This window comes from Panthera tigris, chromosome A2, assembly GCF_018350195.1.
Source record: "Panthera tigris isolate Pti1 chromosome A2, P.tigris_Pti1_mat1.1, whole genome shotgun sequence".
NCBI classification, from domain to species: Eukaryota; Metazoa; Chordata; class Mammalia; order Carnivora; family Felidae; genus Panthera; species Panthera tigris.
In genome coordinates this window covers 48807235-48827703 of record NC_056661.1, presented here as the reverse complement: position 1 = coordinate 48827703, position 20469 = coordinate 48807235, and the positions used below count along the sequence as shown (strand labels likewise).

General features: G+C 36.4%; 1 protein-coding gene across 5 annotated transcripts in view; it reads right to left on the bottom strand.

The window, feature by feature from the left end:
• GRM7 (glutamate metabotropic receptor 7) overlaps positions 1 to 20469 on the bottom strand; it is an 860397-nt gene that overhangs the window by 394203 nt on the left and 445725 nt on the right. For all 5 annotated transcript variants that reach the window (XM_042979452.1, XM_042979450.1, XM_042979448.1 and 2 more), the window contains one exon: positions 20312 to 20466. In XM_042979452.1, coding sequence (XP_042835386.1) covers positions 20312 to 20466 — 155 coding nt within the window. The remainder of the gene's footprint in view (positions 1 to 20311; positions 20467 to 20469) is intronic.

Genomic DNA, 20469 nt, shown 5'->3' with positions numbered 1-20469 from the left:
TTTAAATAAATAATAATAACTTTTAAACACCAACTGGTCAATCTACCCTTCACTAAATAGAATACAAAATAGTGGTTAAGAAAAAAGTGTTAGGAATCAAATGGTTGCTGTGATAAAATTCCAGCTTCAGCAGATTTATCTTGTGTAACTCTGGGCATGTCATCTAATCCAGGCATTAATTTCTTCATCTATAAGATGGGGATAAAAACAGTTCTTACTTTCGAGATTGTATTTCATAATATCTGCATATTATAAGTGTTCAATAGTAATGTCATTCCTGTTAACATTAACACATCATCATCATCATTATGGTAAATAAAGACATGTAATTATATATTCACCCTATCCATGGAGAACAGGAAAACAAAAGAGAACAAAACTTCCATATGTTTTGTTTTTGTTTTTGTTATTATTGTTTTGTTTTTTTACTATTTACATAGCTAATTTCAAGGGAATCCTGTTTTCATTTCCCTCTTGATTATGCTTTTATAATTCTTGGGTTCTTTCTTGGACTCACATGGTAATTTACTAGAGACCACTCATATTGACACTGACATATGGAGGCCAGATATAACCTAAGCATGGCATAAGTCACTGACATCTGCATTAGTGATGTTGAGAGTTGAAATAATCAATTCAAGGCAAGAACAGTCCCATGGTACCCCAAAATATTGGCTAAGTGCCAACACACGGTGCTCCATTTGGCTTGTGTATAAGAAATTCCATAAGACCTTTTTAAAAACATCAGACAAAAATGTTTAATGGTCAATTTATTCCTAAAAAACAAATTCCCTGAGGTGAGAATAAATTAGTGCCCCAAATGTAAGTGTCAGAGTGATTGGCTTTTGGAAAACTGGTATTTGATTAAAAAGACAAACAAACAAACAAACAAAATACTACCACAAACCCAAGAGTGTTAAGCTATGTAAAATATGAATAGGCGAAAAGAATTTTTGTTCCACCATGAATTGTTGTGTAAAAACAGATAATAAAATATAGCAGAGAGATCATACAAAACTAAAATATTATCTGTTTGTGAAGGAAGAAAATTATGTAATTAATTACTCTAGTTTTTGGGACTGGTCAGAGGTTGGTTTCTATATTCATCAAATTCACCAAAGAATTGAACTCTCTACTTACATATATTGGTATGTATATATACAAGTCATGAGGCTTGAGTCTAAAAGTAGAACTGAAACAGAAATCTCATCTAAATTTAAAACCTGTTAGAATCATCATTAATCTCAGAACCTCATGAACTCTATAGTATTTGTATGACAACTCAGGCTTAGATCATAAATAATCCTACTACTGCCTGCATTATATAGCCATATCTTTCTGAATTCACTGACTTTCCCTTCCATCAATATATATTGGTTTACTTTGTGACTTTATGGCTGCATCAAAAGCTCACCAAGGGGGCTCAATGACAGTGAGACAGACTATGGAAAAAAGCACTAGGATACTTTGTTAAAATGGCACAGTAGTTGAAAAATGTGCAAGAATATGAATTTCCCCAGTAAATTTTTATTCAAAAAGTAATAAAAGATAACAGGGATATTTGTGTCTTAATACAGTCTTTCAGTTTGAAATTGGAAGTATCCAAAATTACACTTGCAGAGTACCATAACACAAATGTTTATGATGTATCAGTGGATAAACACATTGCAGTGTTTTGTACAATGGAATATTACATAGCAATAAAAAGAATAAGCTGTGTTATATGCAACAATAGGGCTCCATTTCTAAAACATTATATTGAGCAAAGAAATCAGACACACACAAACATAAACACAGTATGATTCCATTCTTACATGTATGATTCTATGGAGTTCAGAGGCAAAACTGATCTACTCTGAGATTAAAAAAATAATCTAGTTATACAAAGTGAAAGAAAAGACAGCATTAATCCTTTTGAGGATGGAAAAATTAGTGACAGGAAATGGAACCAAGAGAATTCATCTGGGTTGATAAATATATTCTACATCTTTAAAAAGAAATTAATGTTTATTTTTGAGAGAGAGAGAGAGAGAGAGAGAGAGAGAGAGAGAGGGAGACACGTAATCTGAAGCAGGCTCCAGGCTCTGAGCTGTTAGCACAGAGCCTGATGTGGGGCTTGAACTCACAAGCTGTGAGAGCATGACCTGAGCCAAAGTCAGATGCTCATCCAATTGAACCACCCAGGTGCTGCAAAATACATTCTATGTCTTGATTTATGGTGGTCACTTTGCTGTATACATTGGTAAAAAGTCACTCAATGGTGCATTCAAAATTTAAATATTCAACCCTATGGAAATTATACTCCCATAAAATATTTTAAAGTAAAATAAAAAAAAACGCAACAAAACAATATAATATAAATCAGGTTTAGAACAAGAAATGCATGTAAAGAACAATGAGAAAACAAGAATGGTCAGTTTTTTCATTAGCCATAATAAGTGAAAGAAGCTTGTTGGGTTTTGTGTAACATTGACTAGTAGCTTCAGTCAGGCTGGAACTAAATACCTTCAAATAGCCAGTCAGATGTGGACCCTTTTGCTACACCATGGACATTCTTGGTTCTCTGAGGATACATTTTGGTGTCCGTAACAAATCTAAGAAAGATCATTCTGAGCTCTATGTTGACATCAGATCCTGGGACAAACATCTCAAAGCTTCAGATTAATCCATTTTGTTGCAGGTCTTTGAGAAAGCATGTCCAGGATGTTGTTTGTGATTGGGTCCCTTCCAGTCTCTGCATCACTCATTCAAACCCCTTCAAGCTCTCCGGTTTGTTCTAACATGTTGAAATACTATTTGCTACTTTAGCTCCCTTATAAATTCTGCTGTCACTAAACAGAAGCCCTCTACCTCTTATTTACTAGGTTAACTATTATTTGTTCTTTAAATATTACTTCTTTTGACACCTACACTTGTCGGTTAATACCCTCTACCTACTGGTGTTCACACAGCCCCTGGGATTATCCCTATAAGCTCAATTCATCCTCTGACATTAAGACAGTCAGATATCTTTTTTCTGATTCTTCAAATACACCATGAGCATATTAAAGGGATGGTATCATACTTCTTATCCCTAGAATCTATCAGAATTTCTAGTCTGTACCCAACTAAGTTTGTTGAAGATATGTTTAATGAAGGGACTTCAAAATACATCACAGGTTGGGGTGCCCCTATGTCTCTTGCCAAAACTTCCTAAACTTCAACAGGACAAAGTGGTATTTTTGTCTGAATTGTGAATTCTAAGAGAAAGCAGTCAGCAATTTTAGCAATATTAAAGAGGTTTGAGCATTAGAGGTTAGGGAAGTAATTTTCCAAGTCAAATTAAAAATAGCACAGTAGACTTAGTGCTTAGGAAGCTGTGCAAAACATCCCCTTTTACAACTAAGAGAAAAAAAAAAACAAGTTTCTATTTAAAGTTAGAAGAAGGTTATTTTAACTCAAAAATTCCAATTAACCTAATAGCACACACCTAATGTCAAACATACTGAGCCTGAAAAATCCCTTATCTGATTTAGCGGGGTCTTTTTTCTTTTTCTCCAAATGAAGAGAGATTAACAAACATCTAATTTTTGTTAAGAACATTAAAGAAGCCCCTTCAACCTCTCAATTTTTGTAAATAATTTTTCTGCTTTCCATCCATTTGGCTAACTTAATGACCCTTTAAATTCTTACTACTGCTTTGCTTTCATAGTCAGCTCGGCATTTAATAGTTTCGAGTGCTTCTGTTCACACTCAATCCAAACTAATGGCACTTTTTAACTCCACTAGGTGCATCTCTTCACAGCCTTTAGTGGAGTCTGTAGGCTCCTGCAATGACCCCACTGGTGGCAAAAAAGCGAATCCTTTCTCTGGGTCGTTATTTAACCATCTTCTTCTAGGCAATGCACCAAGTCAACGCTCTCCTAAATGGTGAACACAGACAGAAAGTGTTTCCTTTGCCTTCTGTTAAGGAAATAAATAGCTATTGTTCTGGAAAGAGAAGAAAAGTTGGTTTTGGACAGCTCAATTTAAAAGATAGAGATTTTCAAAGTGTTAGGATATCTGTGATTTTTCCCTCTCCTTACACAACATATACATTTCTTTCCTTCCTTCAACTTCCAATTTCAGATCACCCTTCTCCCAGATTCCCTTTCTTGCTTGCCTTCTTCAACATCTCCTCCCATAATTTCATTGTTTTCTGATGGTATTTCAAGATGGGTATTTTCAAAAATGCTTTTGGCCTATTTTACAATTTACAACTGTTCTAAAACTTTACTACACTTGTGATTTTTATCTTTTTATTGTCTTCCCTGGGTGCTGCCTCACAGCAGGACAGCTCCCTCACAGCTAGTTCTTTCTGTCTACATTACACACACTCACACACACTCAGACACACACTCACATACTTTTTTTTTTTTTTTGCAGTATATAATCAGAGAACACTAGGGCTGTAGCACTTTTCACTAATTATTTTTGTATCTGCCAAAAATACAAGTGTATGAAATAAATGCCTACTAGTAAACTCATCATGGTGTTAAGATAGTAAATACCTGCCTTGGTAAGTTCCTCTAAGGTTTTTGCTCTACCTACATGTTATAACATGGCCTCAGATATAAAAATAACTTCACATTCTAGAGGTAGGATTATTACATGTCTTAAACTTTTATGTCCTTTCCATTTATAATGGCATGTCCTTTGAAGATATTCCAAATATCTAGGTGACCACACCCTCCTTCCTTTAGGTCTGTGGTAATAAATCTGGGGAGAGGTTGCTGGAGCTTCTATGGGATGGTATTCATTGACAACAGACACACTGCTATAATACCATCCTAAACTAATTTCATCCAGGGTTTTGCAAATACCACTCAAAGGTAACAATTTGTCAGAATTCACCAATGAACTCCATTTTGTCAAACTGAATGGTTAAGCCTGACTGAAGAGTAGTATTTTGATGAAGCTGATGACATTCCTGTATTCTGAAATAGTGTCTTGATTTGAAATATTGTCTTGTTTCCAAAAAAACATGGTCATGTTATTCTTTCCCAAACTCACTAGTCAATCTGATTTCTCCTTTTCCCTGACTTTTCATGTTAAAATATTCTAGCAATCACTATTTTTATAATTCCTTATTATTCTCTAAAATGTTTCTTTAAATGCCATCTATACTGTAATTAATCCAGAAAATTAAGAGGTTTCCAGAAGTCTCTCTTAAATTCCAGGTTCCTATAATGAATTGCTTATTTCATATTTTTACTTGGATGTCTAAGTATTTCTAATCCAGCACATCCAAAATGGATCTTGTTTGTTTCCCTAAAACCTGCTCTACTGACAATTTCCCCCATCTTAGCTGATGACAATTCCATCTCTTGCATTTGTTGTGTAAGTAAAGAACTCTGAAATCACACTTAGAGATTCATCTCTTTTTCTGTCCAAAATCTTATTGACTTCACTTTCAAATAATATTTTAAATTGGAACACTTATTACCTTCAATGCTACCACCCTGGTTCACCCTACTATTATCTCTCACTTAGTCTACTGTAATAGCATCATAACCAGTCTTTTAGACTTTATCCTTATTTCTCTATATTCTATATTCAACCCAACAGTATTATCTTTTTAATATGGAGGACATATCATCCTATTCCTGTGCTCAAATCCTGCAAAGGTCTTCTACTTTATTCATAATAAATGGCAAAATCTTTACAATGGCCTGCTAGGCCCTATATTATCTGACCATCCCATTACCTCTTGACTTCATCTTCTTCTTCCTCACTCTGTTCCAGCCTCATCATGTTTCTTGTTTCTCACATACACCAGGCATGCTCCTCCCCCAGGACAACTACATTTTTTTCTATAGGAAGCTGTAAACTCTTGTCCCTCCAAAGAAATACCAAAAATAATCAGAAACTATCAAGACCAACTTTGTCAGAACTCTGGAAGACACTGAAAGGTTTACAGCAACCAAGTGAACGCAAAATCAAGAAAAAAAAGACAACTTTACAATGTTAGGAAAGCTTTGTGGCTTTTTTTATTTGCTTTTTTCTCATCCACTCCCTATCTCAATGGCAGTCTGGACAGCCTGAAGTTCACAGCCTGCATTCCTGGAGTGAGACCCTTGTACTTGGTTCTGGGAAGAAAGCAAAGCAGACCTTATTAGAAAAGTGTTGTGTTTCTTTATTCTAACCTTTCTGGGGGGTACCTGAAGGATTAAAACAACTTAATAGTCTCTGTTTTGCCTAACTTGGAAATCATTAAGTGTGGGAATGAGGTAAATAGTGTTCCTAATCATTATAAAGTGAATGAAAAGCCCACAGGCATCTAGAGCTAAAAATTATAATTGAAGCATATAATAGACAGCCTAAACCCTAGGAGAAAAATCTGAAAAGAGAATTTCTTTGGTAAATTAAAACATTCACAAGTGACTGTGTGCCCTGGGAATTTAGAAAACCACAAAAACAAACGAACGAAACAAAACAAAACAAAACAAAACAAAACAAAACAAAAAACAGGGCAGGATGGGTGCTCTGGAAAGACCTGAGACCTTAATCTCTCATCTTTGGCTAATCTCTAGGCTCAACATGCAGAAGGAAAAGGTTAAGGCACAGGCATCTGGGTGGCTCAGTCAGTTGAGCACCCAACTTTGACTCAGGTCATAATCTCACAGTCTGTGGGTTTAAGCCCTACGTTGAGGTCTGTGCTTACAGCTCAGAGCCTGGAGCCTGCTTCAGACTCTGTGTCTACCTCTCTGTCTGCCACTCCCCTGCTTGTGCTCTCTTTGTCTCTCTGCTCCTCATCTGCTTATGCTTTCTCTCAAGAATAAATAAATAAGAAAGAAAGAAAGAGAGAAAGAAAGAAAGAAAGAAAATGCTAAGGCAGAATTATACATGGCTTGGTTAAGCCTTGAAGTATTTCCCCAGAACAGAGCCAACCCACAAGACTGGGTGGTATGTTTTAATTGGATCCTGTCAAAATTTATTTGGTGAGGTCATAACCAGTACCTCACAGATGACCTTATTTGAAAATAAGACCATTACAGATATAATTAGTTAAGATGAGGTCTTTAGGGTAAACCATAGTCCAAAATTACCACTGTCCTTATCCAAAAGGAAAAGTGGGACAGGGAGACAGACAGGGAAAACATGTGAAAAATAAAAACAAGCCTAGGAATGCTTGCTTTCTTAGCAAATTATCAGAAACTACAAAAGGGGCATGAAACAGATTTTCTTTCATACCTCTGAAAAGAAACAACCCTGCCAAAACCATGATCTTGGACTTCTAGCCTCTAGAACTGTGAGACAATAAATTGCTCCAGCTTAAGCCATCTATTTTGCAGGACTTTTCTATGAGAGCCCAAACAAACTAATTTACTATGAAAGGCATTTTTTTTGTTTGTTTGTTTTATCCCCTGGCATTCAAAGAACTCTCTGCGAAAACACTAGCTGAATACAAGCTAATAGAGCAGGCACTTTACTGACCACACATGACAAGGAATACAGTTTTCATGTTTGGAAAATTCATGAAGCAAACCAACAGCTGCAGCCTTCCATAATGAATAATATCAAACCATAGAAAAGATTTAGAATCTGATGATCAGAGTTATCACATTATAATATTCAAATTTTCAGTTTTCAACAACAACAAAATCACAAAGTTACAAATAAATAATAAATTATAGACCATTCAAAGAAAAAAAAGGACAGAAACTATGCTTTAGGAAGCCTAGAAATTTTTAACTTACTAGAAAAGGATTTTAAGTCAATTGTCTTAAATATACTCAAAGAGCTAAGGAAACCATGGACAAAGAACTAAAGAAAACCAGGAGAATGATGAATGGACAAAATGAGAATATCAATGAAGAGATAGAATTTATATAATTTATTTCCTGCTAATATTTTTTATTTACCTATTTATTATGTCTGTAAATTATTATCTGTTCCCCTCTGTGAGTGCATAATTTCCACGAGGGCAAGGATCTTTCTTTTCTGGCTACCAGTACCTAACTAATACCTTCAAGATAGTAGACAGTCAAGATTTGTTAACATTAACTGACAATAAATGGTCTCTTCTACATCCTACTACAGTTATGTAATATAAAGAAACATTAGTGGTGATGCTATAAATTAAAAAGTAATTTGGGAGCGGATAAAGAAAAAGAGAGGTACATTATACAGTGACAGTTCCTATAAGTGATAACTCAGGGAGGAAATTTGGTAGTAAGACAGTTGGATGAACAGTCTATAACCCTGAGAATACATTACAATCACTTCTCAGTTGGGCAAAGATCACATAACAGTCATTATTTATTTAAAGAAACAATCTCCATAGTGTAGAAAGTGATAATCCAGTGAAATCCTTAGTAGTATTATTGGTATAATATTTCCTTGACCCCAAAACATGTTTATTAATATACTTTCACATTCTGCTTTTTCCAATCAAAATTAAAATTAGGTTGTCAACATTTACACATTTATAATTTCAAAATGGAAGTGTATTTCTTTGCAATAATAAATCCTTCCCCCTTGTTTTACACTTTTGTTGCCTGTATGAAACACAAGCTGTACTGATTTCACAAGTCTAAGAGCATTCTCTAGTTTACATTTTTCCTTCATGGGTAATTCTGGCATTGGATATTTTCATATAACTTATAATTCTTATACAAAGTCTTATGAAATGACTTCACTTAATAATAATACTTAAAATAATATTACTTAGGGTGATACATATAGGCATATACAATGAAAGCAACAAGCTTTCTTGACTATCTGAACTTTTACTCTACAGTGATATGACTTATATTACAGACTACATATATTTTAAAAGATATTATATTTACAAAAAAACCCTACAGCTAACATCATACTTAATGCTGAAAAACTCAAAATTTCCCCACAAAGATAAGGTACAAAGCAAGGGTTGTCCCCCACACTACTCATTTTCAACACCATACTAGAATTCCTTGGTGATTCAATTATGCTAGAAAATGAAATAAAAGTTATATAAATTGGGAAGAAAAATATAAAAGTGTCCTCTTTCACAGATGACATGATCATCCATGTAGAAAATCAAAAGAATCAACAACCACCATAACAAAAACCTCCTGGAACTCGTAAACATAAGAAAGTTGCAGAATAAAAGGTTAATATATAGAAATCAATTGCTTCCCTCTATAACAAAAATATAAAAGTGAAATTTGAAATTAAAAACACAATAACATTTATACTAGTGCCTCAAAAATAATTAGGTATAAATCTATAAAATAGGTATGAGTTCTGTATGAATAAAACTATAAAACTCTGATAAATGAAATCAGAGAACTACAACAATGGAGAGATAGTCCACATTCATAGATAGGAAGATTTAATATTGTCAAGATGCCAGTTCTTTCCAATGCTATCTATAGATATGCAATCTCAATATAATGCATTCCCAATAAAAATCCCAGCAAGTAATTTTATGGATATTGACGAACTGATTCTACAATTGATATGGGGAGGCAAAAGACCTAGAATACCTGGCACAATATGGAAGGAGAAGAAAAAAGCTGGAAGAGTGACTCTACCCAACTTCAAGACTTATTATAAAGCTATAGTAATCGAGACAATATGGTATCTGTGAAATAATAGACAAAAAATCATGAATAGAATACAGAGCCCAGAAATAGTCTGTCATAAATATAATCTTTGACAAAGGAGCAAAGCAAGACAATGGAGCAAATATAGCCTCATCAACAAATGGTTCAATTGGACATCTACATGCAAAAAATCACATCTAGATACAAACTTACACCCTTCACAAAAACTAACTCAAAATGGATCAAAGACGCAAATGTAAAACACAAAACTTTGAAACTCTTAGAAGAGATCATAGGAAAAATTCTAGACGCCCTTAGGTATGGTGATGCCTTTTAAGATACAACATGAAAGTAACAATCCATGAAAGAAACAACTGATAAACGGGACTTCATTAAAATGAAAAACTTCTGCTCTAGCAAAGAAAATATCTAGAGAAATGGAAGACAAACCACCGAGTAGAAGAAAATATTGGCAAAATATGAATCTGGTACAAAGTTCTTACCAAAAATATATAAGGAACACTTAGAACTCATCAATAAAAAAAACAAAGAACCTGATTTAAAAAATGTCCAAAGACCTTAACAGACACCTCACCAAATAAAATATATGGACGTAAATATGTGCACAAAAAGATGCTCCATATCATATATCACCAGGGAAATTAAAATCAAAACAACAGTGGGATAGCACTATTAGAATAGCCAAACTCTTGAACACTGACAACACTAAATTCTGGGAGGGATAAAGAACAGCGGGAACACTCATTCATTGCTGGAGGGAATATAAAATGGTATAGCCACTTTGTGAGACAATTCCACAGTTTCTTCAAAACAACATAGTCTTACCATACATTCCAACAATTAAGCTTCTTAGTATTTACTCAAAGCAGTTGGAAACATGTCCACAAAAATCCTGCACATGGATGTTTATAGCAGCTTTATTCATAACTGCCAAACCTTAGAAGCAATCAAGATGTTCTTCAGTAGTTGAAAGGATACATAAACTGTGGTACATCCAGACAATAAAATATTAGTCATCACTAGAAAGAAATAGTTACCAAGGCAAGAAAATACATGGAGGAACCTTAAATACATATTACTGAGTTAAATAATCCAATCTAAAAAATCTACTTAGTATTATTATTCCAGTGATAAAACATTCTAGAAAAGGAAAATCTATGGGGATAATAAAAGATCTGTGGTTGCTTGTGTGTGGGGGGGGGGGGATTAATAGGCAGAGCACAAAGGGTACTAAGGGCAGTGAAAATACTCTGTATGATATTATTATGATAAATATATATCATTATACATTTTTCCAAATCCACAGCATATACAACACCAAGGGTGAAGCCTAAGGTAAATGATGTACTTTGGGTGGTTATTTTGGGTCAATGTAGGTTTATCACTGGAAAAAAACGTGCCACTTTGCTGAGTGATAGCGATAATAGGGTAGACTACACATATGTTGGGGCAAGAGTAAGTGGGAAAGATCTGTACCTGCCTCTTGGTTTTGCTGTAAACCTAAAACTGCTCTAAAAACATAATGTGTTTTTAAAAAGTATCATTTTATAAAATCTATTTATTCAACAAATATTTATGACCGTCATTTCTTTTACAGGCCTTTTGCAAATGCTGGGTCTACAGAAGTGAATAAGACAGATGCATGATTAAGATTACCTTAGGCTGCATATAACAAAATATCTAGCTTAACAGTGGCTTAAAGATAAAGGGTAATTGTTCTCACATGAAAAGAAATCCTGAGGTAAATAATTCCAGGATTGTTTCAACAACTTAAGTCATTATGGACCCAGGTTTTCCATCTGTCTCCTAGCTTTTCTCAGTTGTCATTCACTTCTCTCATTAAGGGGACTGCCATCATTACAAGTATCCTGTCCTCACAAAATAACATGACAAACACAAGAAAAAGGGAAGGCAGGGATTTTTCTCCTTGTGAGAGGGATGGGCACATACTCTGCTTTGCCTGGGACAATTGCAATTTATCCCCTCTTTTATTTCTAATTTGTCCTGGATTTGGATAATAGATAAGTTAGATAGTTGCTATAGTAGCATGCATTTTTTCGAGAGAGAGGAAAATATTTCTGAGAGCTTCCTTCAGAAAATGTTTTCACCTGCTCATCCCATAAATGCAGGGAGACGTGGGTAAGTGAACAGTTGGCATTTTAAACCTTCACAGAATGAGGAGGCTTCTACCCTTCTGGCCAAAAAGAAGGGTGAAAGAATGACTGTTGTTTCAAGAGTTAAGAGCATAGGCCATAAATTACAAATCTGCATTCTCGGAGGTAACTGGAATTTCCTCAAACCTCACAGACTGCAGGAATAAATGGAGTCACATTATGTAGGCCCTCACAAGCCCCACTGACACTTTCCTATGTGGTTCATGCACATTATCTTCAAGGGTATCACATACATTTTCACAAACAAGTCTGTCAAATATCTTACTATTTCCTAAGAGTCACTGTTTTCCTTTGGATATCTTCTGGGTTCAGTGGAACTTCCAGAGCTCTGCCAAGCATCATGTTTTCCAGTAACACCAGGATCCCCTGTTTTGCATTGCTGCCAAGGCAGTGCACATGGTGTCAAAGCTATTCAGAGGTCTGGGGCAAAGTAGCAGAGAATGCTATTCTCTCCATATGTTGGACTCCTGTTAGGACATTCCAAAGTATTACTATGAGCGTCCCAATGGCTGACAAAGTTTTTAGGAAAATGGAACTTGAGATGGATACGAATTAGTTTCAGCAATATTCAGCAGAATTTCCCTTGAAGAGAGAATTTGTTTTGACTTGCTTTGGCCAAAGAAGTTAAGGTTGAAATAAAGCGCATCCCTTCAAAATAAAGGCATTTAAGAATAGTTTGTGAATGTGCCACTCTTTCTCTTTGGCAACGTAGCACAGAATGTATTGATATGGATATGCCGTAAAATAGAAACAGCCTAGAAGGCTAAGCAAATACATGGAGGCCAACTACCCTGGAATGTCTCCTAGAGTCAGAGAGTACTTCACATGGGTGAGTACTATTTGTTGTTGTGTTAGTTACTGAGAGTTGGTCACCACGGTGTAGCTTAGTCTATCCAACTGAGACCTTTTTTTTTTTTTTTTTTTTTTTTTTTTTGTGTGTAGAGTCTGACTGTTCCCTATGGAAATCCTGTGTGAATTCAATGGGTTCTGGCCTGGGAAGAGTAACTTGGTCTCTTTCTTTTGACAACTAAGACTTTCTTACTGGATCAGACTAATTTTGTCATTCTTCCTTTAGAAGGGATTCTCTCTCACAGGTCTGCTCAATTCTGAAACAATTAGATTTTGGGAGAGCTATCTGATAGTTCATCAGTATTTCTCAGGAATATCTGAAGCCATCACTTAGACTTCATCAACATTCTGTGATATATAACTTAGAATAACTGATTATATGTGAAGATGCTTCATGAACAGAATAGCCACTGCATGGCTGAGATAATGGGATTAGGAATAAGCCTCAGGCGACAAGGGAAGGAAAACATCATAGGGTTGATGAGACTAATGGTCTCATAAGACAAGAATATATAGATTTCACAAGAGAGGGATAAAGAAAGGGAGAATAATTTAAAAGGGACATCCATGTGAGGTAAATAGCACTTGTAAAGGATGTAACTCAGAGAAGATACAAGATTTAACAAAAGGCCTGGCAGAAGACTGTCCTAATATGCAATCATATTTGTTAAGTCATTTGAGTTGTAAGTTACAGAAACCCATTCAAGGATCTTATACAAGTAACAGGAGTCTATAGTTGATAAACATGCGAAGTCCTGATCCAGACATGGGGAGCCAGGGGTGTGATATGAACTCCACGCCTTATCTCTGAGTCAAGGTTTTGAATCAGTGTCACCTGAGTCACATGAGCTGACAGTAAGTAGAGTGTGGGGCTCTGCAGGTGAGAATGTGGGGGCTGTAACAAGTGGACAGAATGGATGCAGGGTAGGCAGAAATAACAGATAATCACTCTCACAATGAAGGACCCTTTGGGGATGATAGAGTTGAAAATTTTCACCTACAGGTGAAAAACTTAAGTCGTAGGAAGGGAAAGCCCAAATGTAAATATATTGGAAACTTTATAATTAAATAATAGTTAAATATTATTGAGACCCAAGGTAGGTCAATTAATAAAACATTTATATCTTGGCAAAGAATCATTAAAAATACATAAATATATCAAATATTTTAACCCAAAATCCATCCATACACACACACACACACACACACACACACTCTCACTTGCCAATCTTCTGGTGTATGATCATGAAATTTTTTCCAAATATGCATCACCCATTTGGCCTCCCTGTTATAATCTTGAAAAAAAGTCAACTATAATAAAATTCAGTTTTGTGGTCTTTAAAGTGAAATAAAAACTTGAGGGTAGTTGACTAGTAGTTAAGTGCAGTATGTTTCTAGTGCTTATTATTTCCTTTAAAAATTTCCACCAAATTTAGCCCACAACTAACAGTTACAAACTTACCAAATCTTTCCAAGGAACTCAAATGTATCTTCTTTGAAATAGCATCTCTCATTCTCTTTTCCTCTCTCTGCACTCACTTCATTGGTTTATATGATTTTCATTACATGAAATAATTATGGTAATACATATTACTGCAGTAAATACATTTAGAATCAAAAATAGCTATTCCTGAGAGCTAAAAATTAAACTGGTGGGACATACTAGGGATCCGATTATAACGGGGAGTGTTCAGGGTACTGGGGACATCAGACAGCATATCATGCAAACAGAATGGATACATTCTTTTTGGTTTACATATTCACTGGTTAGGAAATGATTGGTGGTCAGTTAAGCAAAGCCCATTAAGAAAGCATGTATCCTCTGGGAAGCCATCTGGCCCAAGACTCTTGTATCTTGGGAGATTTCTGATTACTGATTCAATTTCTTTGCTGATTATGAATCCGTTCAAATTTTCTCTTTCTGTTTCAGTTTTGGTAGTTTGACACACACACACACACACACACACACACACACACACACAGGAATATTACTCAGCCATCAAAAAAGAATAAAATCTTGCCATTTGCTATGATGTGGATGCAGCTACAATGTATTGTGCTAAGTGAGATAAGTCAATCAGAGAAAGACAAATACTATATTATTTCACTCATATGTATAATTTAAGAAACAAAACATGAACATATGGGAAGGGGGGAACAGAAGGGAGGGAAACAAGAGACTCTTAACAGTAGAGAACAAATAGAGGGTTGATGGAGGGAAGTGGGTGGGAGATGGGCTAAATGGGTGATGGATGTTAAGAAGGGCATTGTTGTGATGAGCACTGGGTGTTGTATGTAAGTGATGAATCACTCAATTCTCCTTCTGAAGCCAATATTGGACTGTATATTAACTAAAAATTTCAATAAATAAAAAAAAAGAAAAAAAGAAAAATCTTCCTAAAAAAAAAAAAAGAAAAGTAAAGGAAAAGAAAGCGTCTATCCTATGAGACAGGAAAACGCATGGCCCAAAACCTGGGACTTTATACACATAAAGTGAATTGTTCTCAGCTCTCCTTAGTTACTTTCAATTGAGATTTCTCTGTTTACATTTCTTACCACTTGCTCAAGGCCAACAATGTCTAATTTAAACAACACAAGATAAAAAATGAGATGGTGTTTTTCTTCACATACCCATTCTTGTCACACCCGTGATCTGCTCACCGTCTCTCTCTGTCTGTTCTATGAGTAGAAACAGTACAGTTCAGAAAGGAAGTGCCCACGGAGTGTCTAAGACAAACAGCCTTACCTGTGCCTTCCTACTTTCTGAGGAGTCAGAGCTGAGGCTTCCCTTGTGTATTTGGAACATTCCAGCAAGTCACCTAATTAAGCCACAGGGCCAGTGCTGCCCAGATAGTCTCTCCAAACTTGAAAAAAAGGCAAGACATACAAAGAACGCAAGAGGTGCAAGATGGATAATCTCAAGGAAGCCATGAGCGGTAGGCACTGCCCTTAAGGTTCATATTCTAGTTGTAAGTGCCACAGGTGAGCCTGGTGTGTTTGGTGCTCTCAGGAAAGGGGGCATGTAGCACATTTTAGACTTGGGAGCAATGAGTTTGCTTTTGCAGGGTAGACTAACTCTGAGAAAAGCAGGAAGTCTTTTGAAAATACTAATGATTTGATCTGTCTTGAAGAAAAAGTTATTTTCCAGAGAAGTAAGAAATAGGGAAATGGGAAACTTTGGTGGATTTTAAGCACTGAAAGAATCTGTTATGGATATGAGCCAGGAATCTAGAGTAGGCTACAGAGGCTTGAGCCACCGACCTGCACCCACATTCTCCCAATCTTTGTTTGGACCTGTATTGTGTCCTGGTCTCTCTTCCTCCTTTGTATCTCCATAATTTGCAAGCTGGTTTTTAGGGGGAAAATGTAAAATTATTCTAATATGATATTTTCTTGTTTATACTTTTTTTTTAATCACCTGTCACTTCTAAATTAAGTAGGCAACTAATGAGAGCAAGGACCTGGTCTAGACTGTCACTTGCTATATCTCACTGTTTAGGTTGGTGCCTGATACCCTGCTAGAGTTTACCAGTATTTATAAAAGATTCATTAAAGCAATTGTCATGACACTGAACATGCAAAACTCTCATTGCTCTCTTATTAAACCAGTTATAGCTCTAAAAGGCATATGCATTGCTCAGAAATAGCACTGTGGTTTAAGGCAATGTTTTCTTTCTTGTCATTTTCTGCCATTCACCTACAAAACCTTGTGATATGTGTGGAACATTCTAGGTAATCAAGGAAGGCTAAAGTAGGACACATCTAAATTGGAGCCAGAAATATTTTAGTTTAGCTCTTCATAGCTTTGATCTCCAGTTTTAGGAAAAATAAAGAATTCATTTCAGTCTTGAATTAAAAAAGCATGAAATAACCAACTTTTTATGCCAGGTCCAGAGCATTTTTTGTCTCTCCTACATAGATTGCAGATTTAATTCAGGAACCAAGCTGTTCCACAGACACATTTGAAAACATCACCAATAGTCAGAGCCATTATAGTTAGCTTTGAAAATCCACCCTTCATTACACTAGCTCCCTAATGTTAATGATTATAGCAGAGATGAAAAGATACTGGTCCACAATCCCTGTTGACTATAATTAGAGGCTGCCTTGGACAGCCTATTCTCAGAGAAGCAGAGCACTTTGTAGGGCAAAGAGTTGAAAGCAACATGGACATTTTTTGCTCTGAGGACTTGTTGGGGGCTGGAAAGGATGACAGAAAATCCTAGTTAATGGGGTAACAGAAAAGAGGAAAATGCCAGAGATCCCTTGGCTCATCAGACAATTCAGAGACACTGAAAATTACAGAAGTGTTTTGGCTCAGGAGCTGGAGGAGAGCTGCCAAGTTGTGGAGACGTTCTCCAGATATCCTGTGAGTGTTGGGCAGCGATCAGGGCCATGGCCGACCTTTCCCGGGCACAATTCCTATCAACATCAAATTGAAAGGGGGAAGAACAACACACTTGGCTAGCAAACACAGAAGCCCTTTCTTCTATAAATGGAGAATAAATACAGATAGAAGATAAAAGAAGATGAGCACTACTCTCAAAGAGGCCACGTGCTTGCTAGCAATTTTGCCTAAAGCAATTTATTGTTAATTATTCATGCAGATTGAGAAAAGACCAGCCAAAAATTCAGATCTTTGCTGAACATGTTCAAAATATAAATCTAAAGAAAAGAAACATGTTGATTATTGATTGCCTTTTTCCTGTTTGGATTTGTACATACAACATTACAAAACACAAAGATACAGGGATATAGGAGTATTATAAATATTTGGAGGATGTTCCATGACAGTAGAAATCAATATGGGATATTTATCAAAAAGAAAAAAGAAACATTAGACAGGAGAGGAAAACTTATTTGCTGATACAGAATATTCTCCATTTTATTAGTTTCATTTGGGATATTTCATAGCTTGCTTTACAAACCTTAGTGCAAGCAAATGCATTTCTTTTTGCACTTCTTTAGGAGTGTGTCACTATAAATGCACAGCGACAATCTTGATGTCTCATCTCCTAAGTGAGCAAAACTAGTCTGTTCTATGTAGCAATGCACATAGACAATATGGCAAGACATAAGCCACACACACCAGCCGGGAGAGATTGAGAGAGAGAGAGAGAGAGAGAGAGAGAGAAAATCCTCATTTTTATCTGGTTAGGAGCAGAGAGTTTTGTATAAAGAGTTGCTGCCCTATCGTGTTCCAATGTTAACAATCTCTCTCTCTCAATTCATTGTTTGGAACAACCCCTCCCCAAAAGAGACATATAGATATAAATGACATAGATATAGATATAGACATTGATATAGATACAAATGTAGATATAGATATGTTTTTTCCAGATCTAGGATGTTGTTTTGTGTTTAAGAGCTTTGCATATCACCCCTCTCCCCACCCAAAAAAGAGAACTTTGTGTATCCCTAAATACACAGCAGGAAATTTTTTTTCAAGAATTTATAAAAACTTCAAGATACTTAATAATTTCCATAAATATCATGAAACTGGAGCTAGTAACCATGGAGTATAGGCATCCATGTCATGCGGCATCTACAGCCAAGGAAGAAAGGACCTCACTCATTCCTTGCTTGCTTTCATTCTCACCTGACTCTTACACTTCACTTCTCTATAACATCACCTGAGTGAACATTCTAACCACCTTTGATCACATTCTACTTTCCAGACACTGCCCAGACTTTCAGAATAAAGAACACTTTCCTTAGCATAATTTCAAGACCCTTCATTATCCAACTCTGGCCTGTTTCCCTGCCATATTTTATGGCAGGATGTCAGGTTGTCTGTGATTCCTCCACCCATCTCAGCATCCAGACACTTAAAAATGTGGTTGAGTATCTGCCATACGCAGGCCAAGGGGTACTAGTGCTGGGGGCACAATGCAGGGCATACATAACAGATATGTTTCTAGACAGAGACAAGTAAAGAGATGCTACAATGGTAGGGGTCATGAAGGATGCCGCAGAAGCAAGAGAAAGGGTGTCTAACCCAAACCTGGCTGAGATGGAATGGTCACATGTAGCTTCCAAGGAAAATTAATGTCTGAGCAAAGTCCTAAAGGACAGAATTAGGAGTTAATTAGGCCAATAGTGCAGTGACTAGAACTCTAGGAGAGAAAAGAGTTGTCCCAATGCCCTGTAAGTGGGAACATTTTTAAAGAACCATAAGGATTTCAGGATTTCAGGGTTGTGCTGTAGAATGAATTATTTACTGTTATCGCAGCATGCCCTGCTCCTTCACTCTTCTGTTTCTGTCCCTGGGTTGGGGGTGGATGGTGTTCTTCTCCTCACCTGCTTGATACATTTCAAGTCATGACTTTAGCTCCTCTCAGGAGTATCCCCAACTGCAACACCACCACTCAGAGAAATTTCCACAGTATCTCCTTTGTACCCTGTGGTATCGATTCCATATTGCATTTACAGTGTTTCTCATGTTACCCAGTCAATGGCTATTTTTGTCACCTTCTCTCAGCTCTGTATGCCTTGAAAGTAAGGATTTTGTCCTCATCTTGTTTTTCAACTCTCAGAACAGAGCAAGACATATGGTGGATACTCAAAATTTTTAGTAAAAAGGAGTGGAGATAGTTAAAATGTTATCTTTTATTTTTGCAACCCATCTGCAAATGCATTGGTCTGTGTTGTAAGATAAGCAATCTTCTCAGGACACATACTGGGGAATGAAATGAATTCAGAGCCTCCCAATGAACACATGGGTGACTCATGGGATCTTTATCTCCCCCAGATAACACAGAAAGGCAACAGTGACTGAACCACAACCTGGCTTGTTTAAAAAGGTCTCCATAGACCATGCAGGCTTCTGGGGAGAATAATTAATTATACTGGAGTGGAGACAGAATAGAAAGAAATGCAAATATTTGATCCCTTTTTGAGTGAGAGGATAGAGGCTTTTTTAATGTGCAAAGCAAGCATGTTTTAGGGAATCTTTAGAGACATGGTCCATCAGAAAAGAAACACAAAGCAGGATACCAGTGGAGGAGTTCCTTTTCTTCACAGTATCTTCTTTTCAAAATAACTTTTCTTTTCAAATTAAAGGAGAACATAAAATGTAATCAGCAACTTCTGTTAGGTCAGAAGGATACCAATAAACACCCTCTCCTCCTTCTTCCTCTTGAAGACTCTTTGTAGCAGCAAGGAAGGCAAAGGAAAAGAAAGAGGCAATGATTTAGGAAGGCAAGAGAAAGAGAGTGAGAACAAAAGAGACCGATGAAGGCAAGGTGATGTTGGTGCCTGAGAGAGGTGGTGTGCAATGAGATCCTGGGGGCTGGAAGACACTCCACGAAGTAACAAAGAAAAGAATCCCCAGAGTTATTCTCCTGTAGAAGTAATGGATACATTGCAAAGGGAAAATATTCTTTCAGAAAAATGCAGTTCACTTATGTACACTTGGATTATGTCATTATTTCACTTATTAACGGTGATGCTCTTCTCTCAGAAAGCTCTGGTGCCATAATAAAAAAAAATGAGAATTTTGATATTATAAAAACACATGATCTCTTCAAAAGAGGACTATCAATGAAAAGAACAGACCAGATATATGGCCTAATGTGCATTTCATGGCTACAAGTTTGAAATTACACTGCATACATTATGTAAAAACACCAAACCTTCAAAAAGACACCTGACTGAGCCATCCTGCATGGCACAAACCAGTCTCTTAGCATATTTTACAATGGTTAAAACCCATACCTTCAACTGTTGCTCGCTTGGGCTGGATGGTGATGGCTCCTTCCGCAATATCTTCATGCTGGTGCAGTGGGTTTATTTTGGAACCCCAGCTGTCTGATCCCACCCAAAGAAAATGGCCTACTTGGTCAGCTCTTTTGGCTGCTGCAAGTATCTGCCTG